The 12824-nt window shown below is 40.0% G+C and overlaps 1 protein-coding gene across 14 annotated transcripts in view; it reads right to left on the bottom strand.

The window, feature by feature from the left end:
* The window catches only part of rapgef2b (Rap guanine nucleotide exchange factor 2b), a 107064-nt gene that overhangs the window by 56822 nt on the left and 37418 nt on the right, over nt 1–12824 (bottom strand). For 13 of the 14 annotated variants that reach the window (XM_085178102.1, XM_085178115.1, XM_085178056.1 and 10 more), the window contains exon 4: nt 9498–9581. In XM_085178102.1, coding sequence (XP_085034228.1) covers nt 9498–9581 — 84 coding nt within the window. Of the gene's footprint in view, nt 1; nt 6522–9497; nt 9582–12824 lie in introns of those variants that run through there. The other variant, XM_085178120.1, reaches the window with a different exon arrangement.

Consider the following 12824-nt stretch of genomic DNA (forward strand, 5'->3'; position numbering starts at 1 on the left):
CCCCCGACACGCCAATCTGCTCCTAGAGTGACACAGCCACCTGATAAGATGAACCCCTCCTTCTGAAATATCCCTTCTTGTTAGTTCAGAGTAAGCCAAGCAAACATGTTCCAAGTCCCGAGACTTCGGTGTAACTGCGGCATATTGTCCTGTACACAAACCGGCACTGCTGTCGGAGATTTGTGTATGAGAATGGGAGCGTGTGGCTCAAAGTGTAGATCAGCTTCTGTCCAATGGCCCTGCCCCCTTTCTCTCTCTGTCTCTCTCTCTCTCTCGCTCTGTGTAATGTGGTGAGCTGAATACGGCCGCATTCCAGCGTACGACTCACTTCCTGTTCCCCGAGTGAGTGAGAGGCTGGACTGTATGTTCCCATGTGCATGTGTAAACAGCGCAAAGTACACCGCTTGTAGAAGTTACTCAATGAAGTAAGTCAACTGAACTCAAATATTCTAATTACAGTGGTTAGATTTATTTTAGACATGAAAAATATAAGACCAACTCACAAGTTGCCTCAATGTCTAGTTGTGTCCTGTGGTTCAAAAGCTTGATTGCTAGCTTCTAAACATTATTTTTAACATTTTTCCTCAGCTTTAAGCTGGAATGATCATTTTACTGCATTTTCAGATAAGTGGCATCATCGCATTTAAAATTTTAAACACCTAAAGCTGGCATTTCCAACAAAGAACTGGAAATATGTTCAGTGTCATGCAATTTAAATTTTCCTTAGCTCACATATAACCTGCAATAAGTCCAGAGCTCATCCCGAGGCAAGACCATGCAATGCTCAGAGAATACACAAAAGACCCAAGAATTACATCTCAAACTACAGCTCTGTGTTAGCATGTTAAAATCCATGACATGACAAACCAAACCAACCAACCAAACCAACCAACCAACCACAACAAAAAAACATTACGATGGCTTATATGGTATATATGGAAGGGCAGGAGAAATATTTGTCCCTCTTAAAAAAGTAGCAGAGCTTAGGTTTGGTCGACTGGATAGATGAGACTAAAGCGGAGATGTTTGGTCATAATATAAAGCGCCATGTATGGCAAAAACTAAATGTGGCAGGACAAACAACTCACACCAACTGTTGAGCATGGAGGAGGAGGTCTGATGATATGGTCCTGGTTTAAAATCACAGGACCTGAGACTACTATAAAAAAAAGATTTAATCTTATTCAGATGAATTCTGGATTAACCCTGGTTAGGGATGGGAAGAACCAGTTCAGAGTAGTCCAGTTGCTTGGTCAGTCTGCCTATCGATCCCGTTCATCAGTTCATGCACTCTCGCTACGATCAGCTGGATCGGAGGAGAAAAACAGTGGTGCAGTTTACAGCGTGGATATGGACATTACTTTTATTTTACTGCACAAAGATTGGGAGCACGATGGATACTGCTCCAGGACGAAACAACTGCATCATACTGTTAACGCGACTTAGGCTCTTTGCAAGCACCTGCACAGACATAATGCTAACGCTAAGCTAGCCAAGAGCCCAGAGTGGTGTTGAATTTGAGTAAATGCTGACCCCAGCCCGGTACCGTGATAAAGTGAGCAGTCATTTGCGGTGAAGCCGCTGCTGAACTTCAACAGGTATCAAACTGATGAGCAGTCAGGCTGTCGTCTGAGTTTCTATCTTTTCATGTTTCTACATTAGAATCATCGTGACGACCACTTTAAAGTCTCTTTGTGCTGATTTCCATCTTTTATTTGTGTTGTCGGCTTTGTCTTCATACATAAATACTAAGAGATAGATCGCATGTGTCTTCATTAGAATAGGGATTTGTGTTGGTGTGTGGGGCTGGAGGTTTATATTCTTAACTGGTAATTATGAGACCGTAACATCAAAGTAACTTAACGAGTAGTGTAACAATTACACCCGGGAGAAAGACATTTAAGTAACGTACTGCGTTACTTTTAAGAAAAGTGTTCTCTGTAATATGTGTAATAATGACTTTTTTCAGTAATGACCCCAACGGTGATCACAACAAAGAGGGGAAATACCTCCAACATGCACAAACATGTGACAACTCAGCATGAAATGAATTTACATGAATGTAATGGCTTTCATATGCTGCTTAGAGATGGTGGTGACTCTCAAAGTGGAGCTAATGTGAATCAATAAGGGAATTGAATTGTTAAGTGATATTGATAATGGAATTGGAATTTCTAATTCTTATCAATACCCATCTCTAACCTTGAGTGTTCTGTAGTATCAATATGCTAGAAATACACACACACACGCACACACACGCACACACACACACACACACACACACACACACACACACACACACACACACACACACACACACACACAAGCAAGATAATAACAAACATTCTGGTAGCACAAACAGACTTCATAGCAAGTGATCAATGTTTAACCTGAGGGTTGTTGAGTAAACGTCATTTCCAGCAGGAAATGACGTTTACTCAACCCAACTTTTTTTTTTTCTTTTTTTTTTCTTTTTTAAATGCAGCTTAGAAATTTGAGGAAAAAGAGGACCCAGGATATGAGGAGATGTTTTCAATTTATAGATCTAAACCTTCCATGGTGCAGCTTGATGGGGTTTTATTTATTTATTGCATGATTGATGCCAGGTTAATAGTCAGACTACATGTCCCTGGATTCAGAGCAGACTTTCAATTTGAACAAAAAAATAAAATAAAATAATGAAAAATAAAACCTCCAAGCCAAAGGCAAGATAACCCCAATGATATGATAAGTGTTATTTTGTGGAGTAGTCCTGTTCACATGACTGTGCGAGTTGTATCTAAGAACAACTCGTGAGAAAAAGAAAAGAAAAAACTGAGTACAAAAAATATTCAGCACAAAGTCAAAATTTCATGTCAAAACAAACCAACAGTACTGTTTCACAGTCTGTGGCCTGTCGCTGGCAGGACCTAGAAATGTTTATTTTAAACATACTATTGCTCTAAAATGAGAAAACAAGACTTACTCGGTTGTCAACAACAACCACCATTAAAATCGTACCAGATGGATGAGCACCTAATATTTCAATTAAAATTAAAAAACAAACAAAAAAAATCTCCTGTTCAGCCAACAACTGTTCCACAGAATGGAAATGAACATCAGAGGTGTTGAGAAACATCTGTATTGTGCAACAAGAGAATAAATCATCACTGGATTATTTTGTCATCTACAGTCACAGATGAGTCTGCCTGTCACGAAACAGTCTTATCGGTACTGGCCTTTTTTTCCCAGCAGTTCACAAGATGTGATGATGCAAACATTCCTCCGTTACCAAAAAATGCAATTTTCCCATATGGGATGATTATGTTAAGAGTTGTGGTTTTGGTTTACCCAGTGTAAGGAGTGACTGATGATGAGAAAACAGTTTAGAAGTGGATGAACGAAAGAAGCTTGATAGCAGTATGTTGAAAATGAATGCACACAGCACCGTGGAGGAAGGGAAGTAAAATCAGTCTGGGTTTACTAAAGGGTGTTTCAGGGTGGAAGTCCACAGTTCCATGCAGTTACTAGAAACTATGGCTAAAAATAGTTTAGTGTTGAATGCAGAGTACATGTGAAAATAATGATTGTGCATATCCTCATCTTTAGCCTGTTGTTAACATTTGAAAGTTGCAGATTTGGCACATCTAATTTAAGGAACACACCTACACTGGAAAATCTTCTGAAGGAAAATTCATCCCTGAAACCATTAACAGCTCAGTAGTTGAAAAGCTCTCGAAAAGCTCTTAAAGACACTCGCTTAAAACACAACCATCTCAATAATGGCCCGACCAATAGATGTGTAACATCTGAAAAATGGCAGCTACAAAAAAAAAAAAGTGTTATTCTGTGCAGAGTGATATAGTGGTAGACAACTGTCACAACAAATCACCCGTTCCAAATGTTTTCATCCCATTAAATGGTCATTATCAGTTGTAATCACTTCCATAGATCTCACTAGGAAGCACCATCCTGTGGCTGCTAACATGCTCGGTAGGCACTTATCATCCGATCTCATCAGTCATGCGCTGAAAGCACATTTTAAATCTGCAATGTAGTCATCACCCTGGTAGCCTGCATGTGGCTAACAACGTGAAAGTGTAGATTTCTAATCAAACCATTATCTTATAACCCGAGCCAAGTAGCTTTGGTATCTTGACTTAAACAGACGGTGTGTAAAAAAGAAATAAGTGGCAACTAAAAATGAAAGTAAACAAGTAAACAGTCAGTTAAACTGAAACGCCTTCCTGTCTCTTTGTCAGGACTTACTCTGCAATTTTAAAAAGGAAGCATTCCCTAGATTTAATCTCAGCAAGACCAGTCCTCACTACTCAGCCTGCTTGAAGTCGGAGGAAGCAGTCTACCTGGGTGTTAACTTATAATGACCACTCTGTGTTCTGAATTTAGTAAAAAGATGCTAAAAATAGTAACACAATAACATACTAACATTTTGTACATGAGTGCTATTTGTATAACCGTCTTACATCATGTAAAAACACTATATTGGTAGATACAAGCCAAGTTTTAGCAGATCACCCCCTGAGCACACGCTTGAATTATAAATGCTGCTTTTTCCTCTGTCCTGTTTTTGAGGATGTCCATTAATTGGAAAGTTGGTGGTCTAAAACCTCCTTAGGCCGGAGGATACTGTATCCCAAACTGCCTCAATGCATTATGCGAGTTTCTACGATAGAAACACTGAACATAACACAAACTGCACTCAGTTTAAAGCTCCGTGTGGTCACCAAGGCTCAAGAAGTACTCTATAAATGCCAATACATTTTTTTTTTATGAAATAAGAGTTACAATCTCTGCAGAATCATAACAAATTATACAAAGCTGACTGTCACTTTTAAAACTGACTAAATCACCAGTAGTGCACTTTGGTCACGGTATGCTAAAGTTAGCCTTAGCGTACCGTGACTAAACATGTATCTATTTAGGTGATATTTGATTTTGGGTTTACGGCATACAGTTCCAGCTTCTACAATTAATGACTGAGCCATTCATCTCCCCCCTGGATCAGATGTCACTACAGCTACTGGCAGTAAGAGAGCGAGAGAAGCACTGAGAGAATGATGGAGACGTATCAGGTTTTCAACCTTGCTGCTAGTGTAGATATGAACAGCCATTTCTGGGTAGGGCCTGTCTGAAACCCAATTCCACCACATCTTTAAAAGCTTCAGGAAGTCCCACTGGACTCCATTCAGTTACTCGTGCCACAACCAATTTCCCCTCCAAGCCATTTTACCTTCACCATTTGTCCTCTTTATAGACTAGGTGAGGCAGTGTGTCTTTTCCTACCACCCAGCGTTTTGCCCCTATAGGAAACGGTTAATAAGAACAATCCATGTAAAAGAAAAGAAAAGAAAAGAAAAGAAAAGAAACAACAGAAATGTTCATAATAAGATGATAAGACAAACAAATGCTTTAATACAGAAACTATGACAGTCACGCTTTCTACCAGGAAAACAGGAAGATTTCAGTTAGGTTTACAGCTTTGCATCACATTAAATGATTGTACAGAGTTTCTCTAGCACTGTTACAGGAATACAGCCACAACGCCGCTGTCAAGAAAAAGTTTTATTCTTCTCCTTTTCATTCTTGAACTGAAAATGCAGACTGTCATTCAAAACCTGAGTGAGTTTCATGACCCAGGAGTCCTTGAAACGTTGACTTAGAATGTGCCATTGAATGTGTCATTTTGAAAATGTCTGATTGTCACTGAGGAAATAGGTTCTGCTTCATTTCCCCCAAAACACCTTTTTTTGTTCTTTTTAAATAGAGCCAAGTGGCTTACAATATACTAAGGGGCTAATACAACAATTTCATTAATGAAATTAGTGTATGAATATTAAAAAACTACAACAACCAATGACAGTTGGCTATAATCTAATCAGCCAGTGCAATAGTAAATTACCATGGTAAATTTAACAATGCGTATTTTTCTCTACTTCATTGTTGGCATGAACTGGCTCCTTTTGTATAACTGTTTTCAACACAGTGTATGTGCCGTTTCACTAAGATTAACAAAGCTGTGTTAGTCAGGTAGGTAACTTTATATAATTCATGTTTGTCTAACTCTGGGTCTTGATGTAGGCCCACTATCTGAAACAAATGGTCTCAGCTGCAATCCCTTTAAACATTTTATTTTGATTGGGTGCCGCATCCAGAACTGTGTCCCAGAGAAACACATTAAGCCTCAGTCAGGCCTACAGATTGGTTGCTGCCTTCCTGGTAACCACCAGTCATTAGCGAAAGATGTATTTCCTGACTAGTGGTGAGTGGTTGCTGGTGAAGTTGCTGTTGTTGTTGCAAAGAGAATACTGCATCAAAAACCTCTTTGTCAGCGTTCTGTTGGTTAGTGCAGCGGGCCACAACCCCCGGGCCTCGGACCGGTACCGGTCCATGAGTCGTTTGGTACCGGGCCGCGAGAGTTGAGGCTCAGGTGTGAAATGTATGGTTTTCAGAGTTTTTATCGGTTTTCAGCGTTATTTTGTTATCGTTTTTATCGTTAACTCTGTTTTCCTGGATCTTTTCACATGTATTATGAATAAATCTTCTTTTTTTCGATACCGGTACTGGTTTTATTTTGTTGTATTTATCCGCAACACATTAAAAGGCCGGTCCGTGAAAAATATTGTCGGGCATAAACCGGTCCGTGGCGCAAAAAATGTTGGAGACCGCTGGGTTAGTGGATTGCTGCAGTTACATGGAAGACATTGACTTCCAACAGCAAAACTTGGAAAAAGTGCAAAAAGCAGAAAAGTAGAATGTTTGCTTTCAGAATTAAAGCGTCACATTACTCCTGCAAAATATCAGTTTCAAAAGCAGCTACTTTTAGTTTGAAGGCTGATGACCACAGCTTGTGATTTCTTAGTTTTACAGTCAGTTGGCGAATAGTTGGAGTGTATTTTTTGTTATTAGATAACAAGTCAACATCATCCAGGCAAACTGTAGAAACTTAGGTACCTGTGTTTGCTAGGAGATTGCTGGCCAGTCTCTAGGACCGTGTGAGTGAGGCCTTACGATATCCATATTTGTATAGAGGAAAGAGAAACCAGCATCTGAAAGTTTTTGTTTAAAGTAGCCTGAGCCTACCTTTTGCCACGTTTAATATGCTGTTGACCAACAAAACACTAGGGATCATTCTGCTTTCTCACCGATGGAAATGTTACCCTTGGATTAAACTTGGACGAGTGTGGAGGGTAAAATGATAAAAGAAGCTCACAGACATTTACCTGCTCTATTGTTACATAAGCTCAATCAGACATCACAAAGACTTCGTTCTAAAAAGCTCGTCAAGTTTGATCCAACTAATTCAGACTTTTGCATTCTACACACCCAGCATGTCTACAAAAGTCAGCGCTGTGGTGAATGAACATCTGCATGTTGCGTGCTCTGTACAATGTAATATTCCCATATGACTATTGCCAGATTGCCTTCTTTTCATCTAGTTGCTCACATGAATCTCAGCTAGTGGCACTGAAGCACGTTCTCGCAGAAACTAAAACCGCTCAACGTGCAGTTGGTGCTTCATATGCATAATTTAGCAGAGAAAACATAAATGTGACAGTCCTGAATAAAGCAGTTGGCTTTATTCTGAACATCTGAGCTAATTATCAACCCCATACAGTCTGACACAGCACAGCGGATCCACCCTCCACAAGCTCCTTTGCAACATATGCTTAGTAAACACTTTCAGGGCCTTCTTCTCCCCTGTGACTGTGGTCAAGCATTAACTTTAATCTGCCAGTACCTTCAGATCCCCCTTTGGCATTCCCCCCCCCCCCCCCCCCCCACACACACACACACACACACACACACACACTTTCACCTTCGTAAAACTGAAAAGGTTATATTTAAGAGGGGGCTAGCTTTTTGGCACATATCCGATCAGCTCTTCCGCTTTAAATGCCTCCCACGTTCGTACAAACCCAAAGAACGACCTCAGTGGACTCCCGCTGTACAGCCGGAACAGTTCTGCTCCACGGCCTAAAGTGACGGCCTCGAGATCAGAGTGGCCGTAGGTGTGTTATGCAAGCCTAATGGATAAAAAGATCATTGTTTTCAGGACGCCTACAGGGATATCTCATGTAACAGATCCACTTGTGAAATCGCAGCTTTTTAACATTTGAGTCTTGGCTTCAGAGGTGGTGAACACTGCTGTGAGAGGGGAACATGAGTCTTAAGTCCTCTGAAGGTGCCATAAATAATTATTTTCAAGCCTCACTCAAAAACTAAAATAATATGCAATATGGTTAAATCAGAAAAAGCAGGAATTATCCAAGAGATAGACTAATGAAATGGTTCGTGTTACTTGAGCTTTTCAACTATGCTAAAATGGTGATGACGAGAATGCTTTCTACCCAAGGTTACTGAGCCTACTGTGATACAGGTCAAAAGCTTTAAAAGGACATGACTTATGCTAATCTTTTAATTATGATGAGGAATTCATACAATTTAGTCAAGGTGTCTCTACTTGCAAAGTACAAGTGTTACAGCTACTATAATGTGGTTTTACACAGCTTCAAACCATGCCTATGTATCCCGCTTTTTACCCTATGACAGCTGGGATAGGCTCTCGCTTCCCTCTATGTAACCCTTAATTGGATAAGTGTATTAGGAATGGATAGATGTACATTCACCTTTTTGCAGTGTTGGTGATATAGTTTGAGAATTTCAGAGTGTAAAAATGTATTTTAATAAAAACTGTTTATAATTTTTAATGACGACATGTATTTTATTCTCGACTTAGTCACCTAAAGCAGCAGTCCCCAACCCCCGGACCAGTACCGGTCCGTGAGTCGTTTGGTACCGGGCCGCGAGAGTTGAGGCTCAGGTGTGAAATGTATGGTTTTCAGGGTTTTTATCGGTTTTCAGCGTTATTTTGTTATCGTTTTTATCGTTAACTCGGTTTTCCTGGGTCTTTTCACGTGTGTTATGAATAAATCTTATTTTTTTCGGTACCGGTACTAGTTTTATTTTGTTGTATTTATCCGCGACACCTTAAAGGCCGTGAAAATATTGCCGGGCATAAACCGGTCTGTGGCGCAAAAAAGGTTGGGGACCGCTGACCTAATGTATTTCTCTTGAACTGCAGAGAAGTCATGTTGATATCCCAGCAACATTCTTGTACATGAGAATTAACCAATTTGCATAGGTAAATGTTAAAATGACTATCTGTATTAAATAACTGATTTAAAAAAAAGATATAAATTAAAATTAAACAGTTATGCCAAAAACAAAATCTGTTTTTGAAACCAAAGAAACTGATAAAGTTACAATTTTCTTTAGTGAAATCACATAACTGCATGCAAACATTTGCTGCTGTGCAACATTTTTTCAAGCCAATTTTAATAAAAGTTAACAAGAAGCTGATAAGACAGGAAACAAATCTTGGTGAGAGAGACATTCGTCTCTTCATTTTAAACTGGCTTGGAAGGGAAGCGGATGCTTGCATGTTACTGCCAAAAATCACGCCTTCAAACAGCATTCAAAATGGCCGATGATCTTACCTGCTTCTGGGCAGGAACATGGATTCTTTGATGAAAACTGAGCCAGACAACAGGATGTACCAGCAGCTTCCTATGTCATCAGGGCTGAAAGACAGAAAGAGATACAGTAGTTCAGAATGTATTAATGGTGATATTATGACACGAAGCAGCCAAAAATATAATAAAGGATGATGAACAAAATAGATTTGGATAGATGAGCCTATAACTGATGAAAAAAAACAAAAAAAACCCCAAAGTGCTCTGGGTCTCAATCTGTTATTTGCAGGATGCGTAAAACCAACAGGATCCAAAGGGTCAGCAAATCAACATCCTACTGGCATCGTAAGACACCACCAGGCATCCTAATGCATCACAGCTATTCTGGCTATTAAAAACAGATTTGCAAGTAAGGTCAAATATTTCATTTGATTTGTTGCTGTGGATAATAAAAAGAAAAAACAATTCTTGACAGAAATTCCCAAAAGGGGTCCCCGCTTAATCTATGCCACTACATGAAAGGGTCACCGTGGGGCATGGATTTCATCATCAGTGGGTGTACAAGGCTCTCTGCAGACTTGTATGCACAACAACTACACTACAAGGCCACCAAAAGCACAAAGATCCTCCAGGTAGACTACAAAGTAGTATAATAAGAACAAGTAGTCATCTGTGGAGTCTGCAGCTATCTTTGTGAATGCCCACAAGGCAGAACACTCCCTGCTTTTACCCTCTACAACAGAAAATTGAAAATGTTTATGTACAAATCAATATAATGATGGAGATTATTTGCTGTGTCAGTTTACTTATCACCATTTTCTGTGCAGGTACTGTGGCTTAATGCATCAGTGATGCAAGACTGCTCGCTGCGCCAAATGATTAATAAATTACAAAACATGTAAAAAAGCTGAAAGGAAGGGAGAGAGAGAACTGTGAATGAACCGAAGACTCATTCTGTCCCCACACAAACAGGAAAATGGGCCTCTGAAATAAACTCACACTGACCTCTGGATGATGCAGCTGGTTGTCAAGTCATTTTCCAGCGAAAATGACGGGTAAAAAAAAACAAAACAACAACACTAAACATCAAGACTGGGCTCTTTTTTCAGCTTTAAGGATTGTGTGGCAGTTCATGTGAACCACAGGCCTTATTAAGGAACATCAGAAGACTCCACTGAGGAGAATTTGCCTACAGATAAACAACTCACTAAATATAATTTTCAGAAATCACATTCGGTACGTATGTGTTAATAAACTATGCTGCTATCCTCAGATTTTAAAATTCATCAGTTTTGTCTCTGTAATCATCTCGCTTATCCTTGGGTCTTCACAGATACCGCAGGGATTGCGCTGAGATAATCTCAAAAGGCTGAACCTCTATCAGTGGTACATGCAGGATTATCAAAGAGACATACATATTAACCTAATGAGAATGTAAACAAAGAAAGAAAGAACAATAATGATAAATAATAATAATGCTTGCTTTCATCTATACGCAATCAATTCAATGCAGAGCGCTTCAAGTGGAGTCAACATATATAACTGCTGTGCTGATGAGATCAAGTATAAGGAAGCAAAATGCTGCTGTACCAGCATAAATTGTGAGTTATGTGTTACTGGATTTAGTTAAGTATAAGCTTATATCAAAACAGATTATACTGGAGACACTGTGCTGCATTTCTCAGGTAATTACAACAGTGATCAGTGAAATTTTCGACTGCTTTGCGAGTCCTAAAAAAAAGCCATCGCTGACGGCCTTGTCAATCAGACGTGTTGGGAAACGCACCTCTGACAGTAAAGAAGAAGGAAATATTCCCGTCACATGTAACACTGATACCAACCTTCAGCAGTATGGGAAATCTGACATGAATCATGAAGTCCTAGCAGTTATGGGCAAAAATAAACATGCCAGTAAATGGTAAATGGTCTGTATTTGTATAGCGCTTTACTTGGTCCTAAGGACCCCAAAGCGCTACAATCATCCACCCATTCACACACACATTCACACACTGGTGATGGCAAGCTACATTGTAGCCACAGCCACCCTGGGGCGCACTGACAGAGGCGAGGCTGCCAGACACTGGCGCCACCGGGCCCTCTGACCACCACCAGTAGGCAACGGGTGAAGTGTCTTGTCCAAGGACACAACGACCGAGACTGTCGGAGCCGGGGCTCAAACCGGCAACCTTCCGATTACAAGACGAACGCCCAACTCTTGAGCCACGATCGCCCCAGTACTTGTAAACTGCTGTAATTTATGCTACCATAACTTAATGTCACCATAGCAGTTATGGTCACTTTGTAAGTTAATATCTCTCGGCTGGCCTGGGAACGCCTTAGTGTTGCCCCGGATAAGCTGGAGGAGATGGCTGGGGAGAGGTCTGGCTTCTCTGCGTAGGCTGCTGCCCCCGCGCCCCGGATAAAGCGGAAGAAGATGGATGGATGTTAGTTAATGTTTCCAAATTGAGCTGAAAATTACACAATTTAAAGCTGGTTGAACCCCCCCCCAAAAGCAATTCCAACTATTTATGACTAGTTAAGGTTTTGCATGTTAAGCCATGTAGTGTAGCACTGCATTTAAAGTACAGTTAATGTGTTATATCTGCTTAGAAACAAAACTGGAACAAATACGAAATATGATACATTTTTCCAGCTCTTAGCAGGTGAAATTATGCAAAGAAAGCCCACAGGCTGCTGGCAGCAGCTTCACATTTAATGTAGACATCAGAGTTGTTCTAGTTTTTCATCCAATTTACTACAATAAACTTGATAGGTTTATTGCTGCTTGTGCTAGAAGCCCTACTTGTTCAGTCTTTTTCCTAGCTGGGTTGTCATGAACTTTAACATATTAACTGTGGCCTGTAGAGTTTAAGATCTACCTCTTGCATTTTGTGCAGTTTATCAAATAACATTTTAAGAAACCTAATAATCCCATATGAGCACAAGTTTAAGTGACACTGGAGTTTATGCTTCATCAAAAGGCAAAAAACTTAATTCTCTTTGCTATGAATGCACAAAATGATCTTAACAGCAGGCTAAAATAAATGCTTCTCTATATGACGCCTGCCTCCACCGTCTCACAGAAGCTGAACGTCTGCAGAAATCAAATCTTGTACTTGAAGTTTCTCTGGTGTTAATAAGACATCAGCTTGAGTTATTATTTCTGAGCATAAACCTGGTTCAAGTAAGACGTTTTAATTGGCAAGATAATGGAAATAACCAGTCACATCTGCAAGGTGGGACTGGTTTTTACTAACAGAAAGGTAAAAGATGGGTGCCCTTATTATACATCTTGTTCTTCACAGAAACGTATATCCACACCCACCAACACTGTGCTGACTGAGTTTTTTC

Source organism: Neolamprologus multifasciatus, chromosome 2 (assembly GCF_963576455.1).
Source record: "Neolamprologus multifasciatus chromosome 2, fNeoMul1.2, whole genome shotgun sequence".
In the NCBI taxonomy this organism is placed as follows: Eukaryota; Metazoa; Chordata; class Actinopteri; order Cichliformes; family Cichlidae; genus Neolamprologus; species Neolamprologus multifasciatus.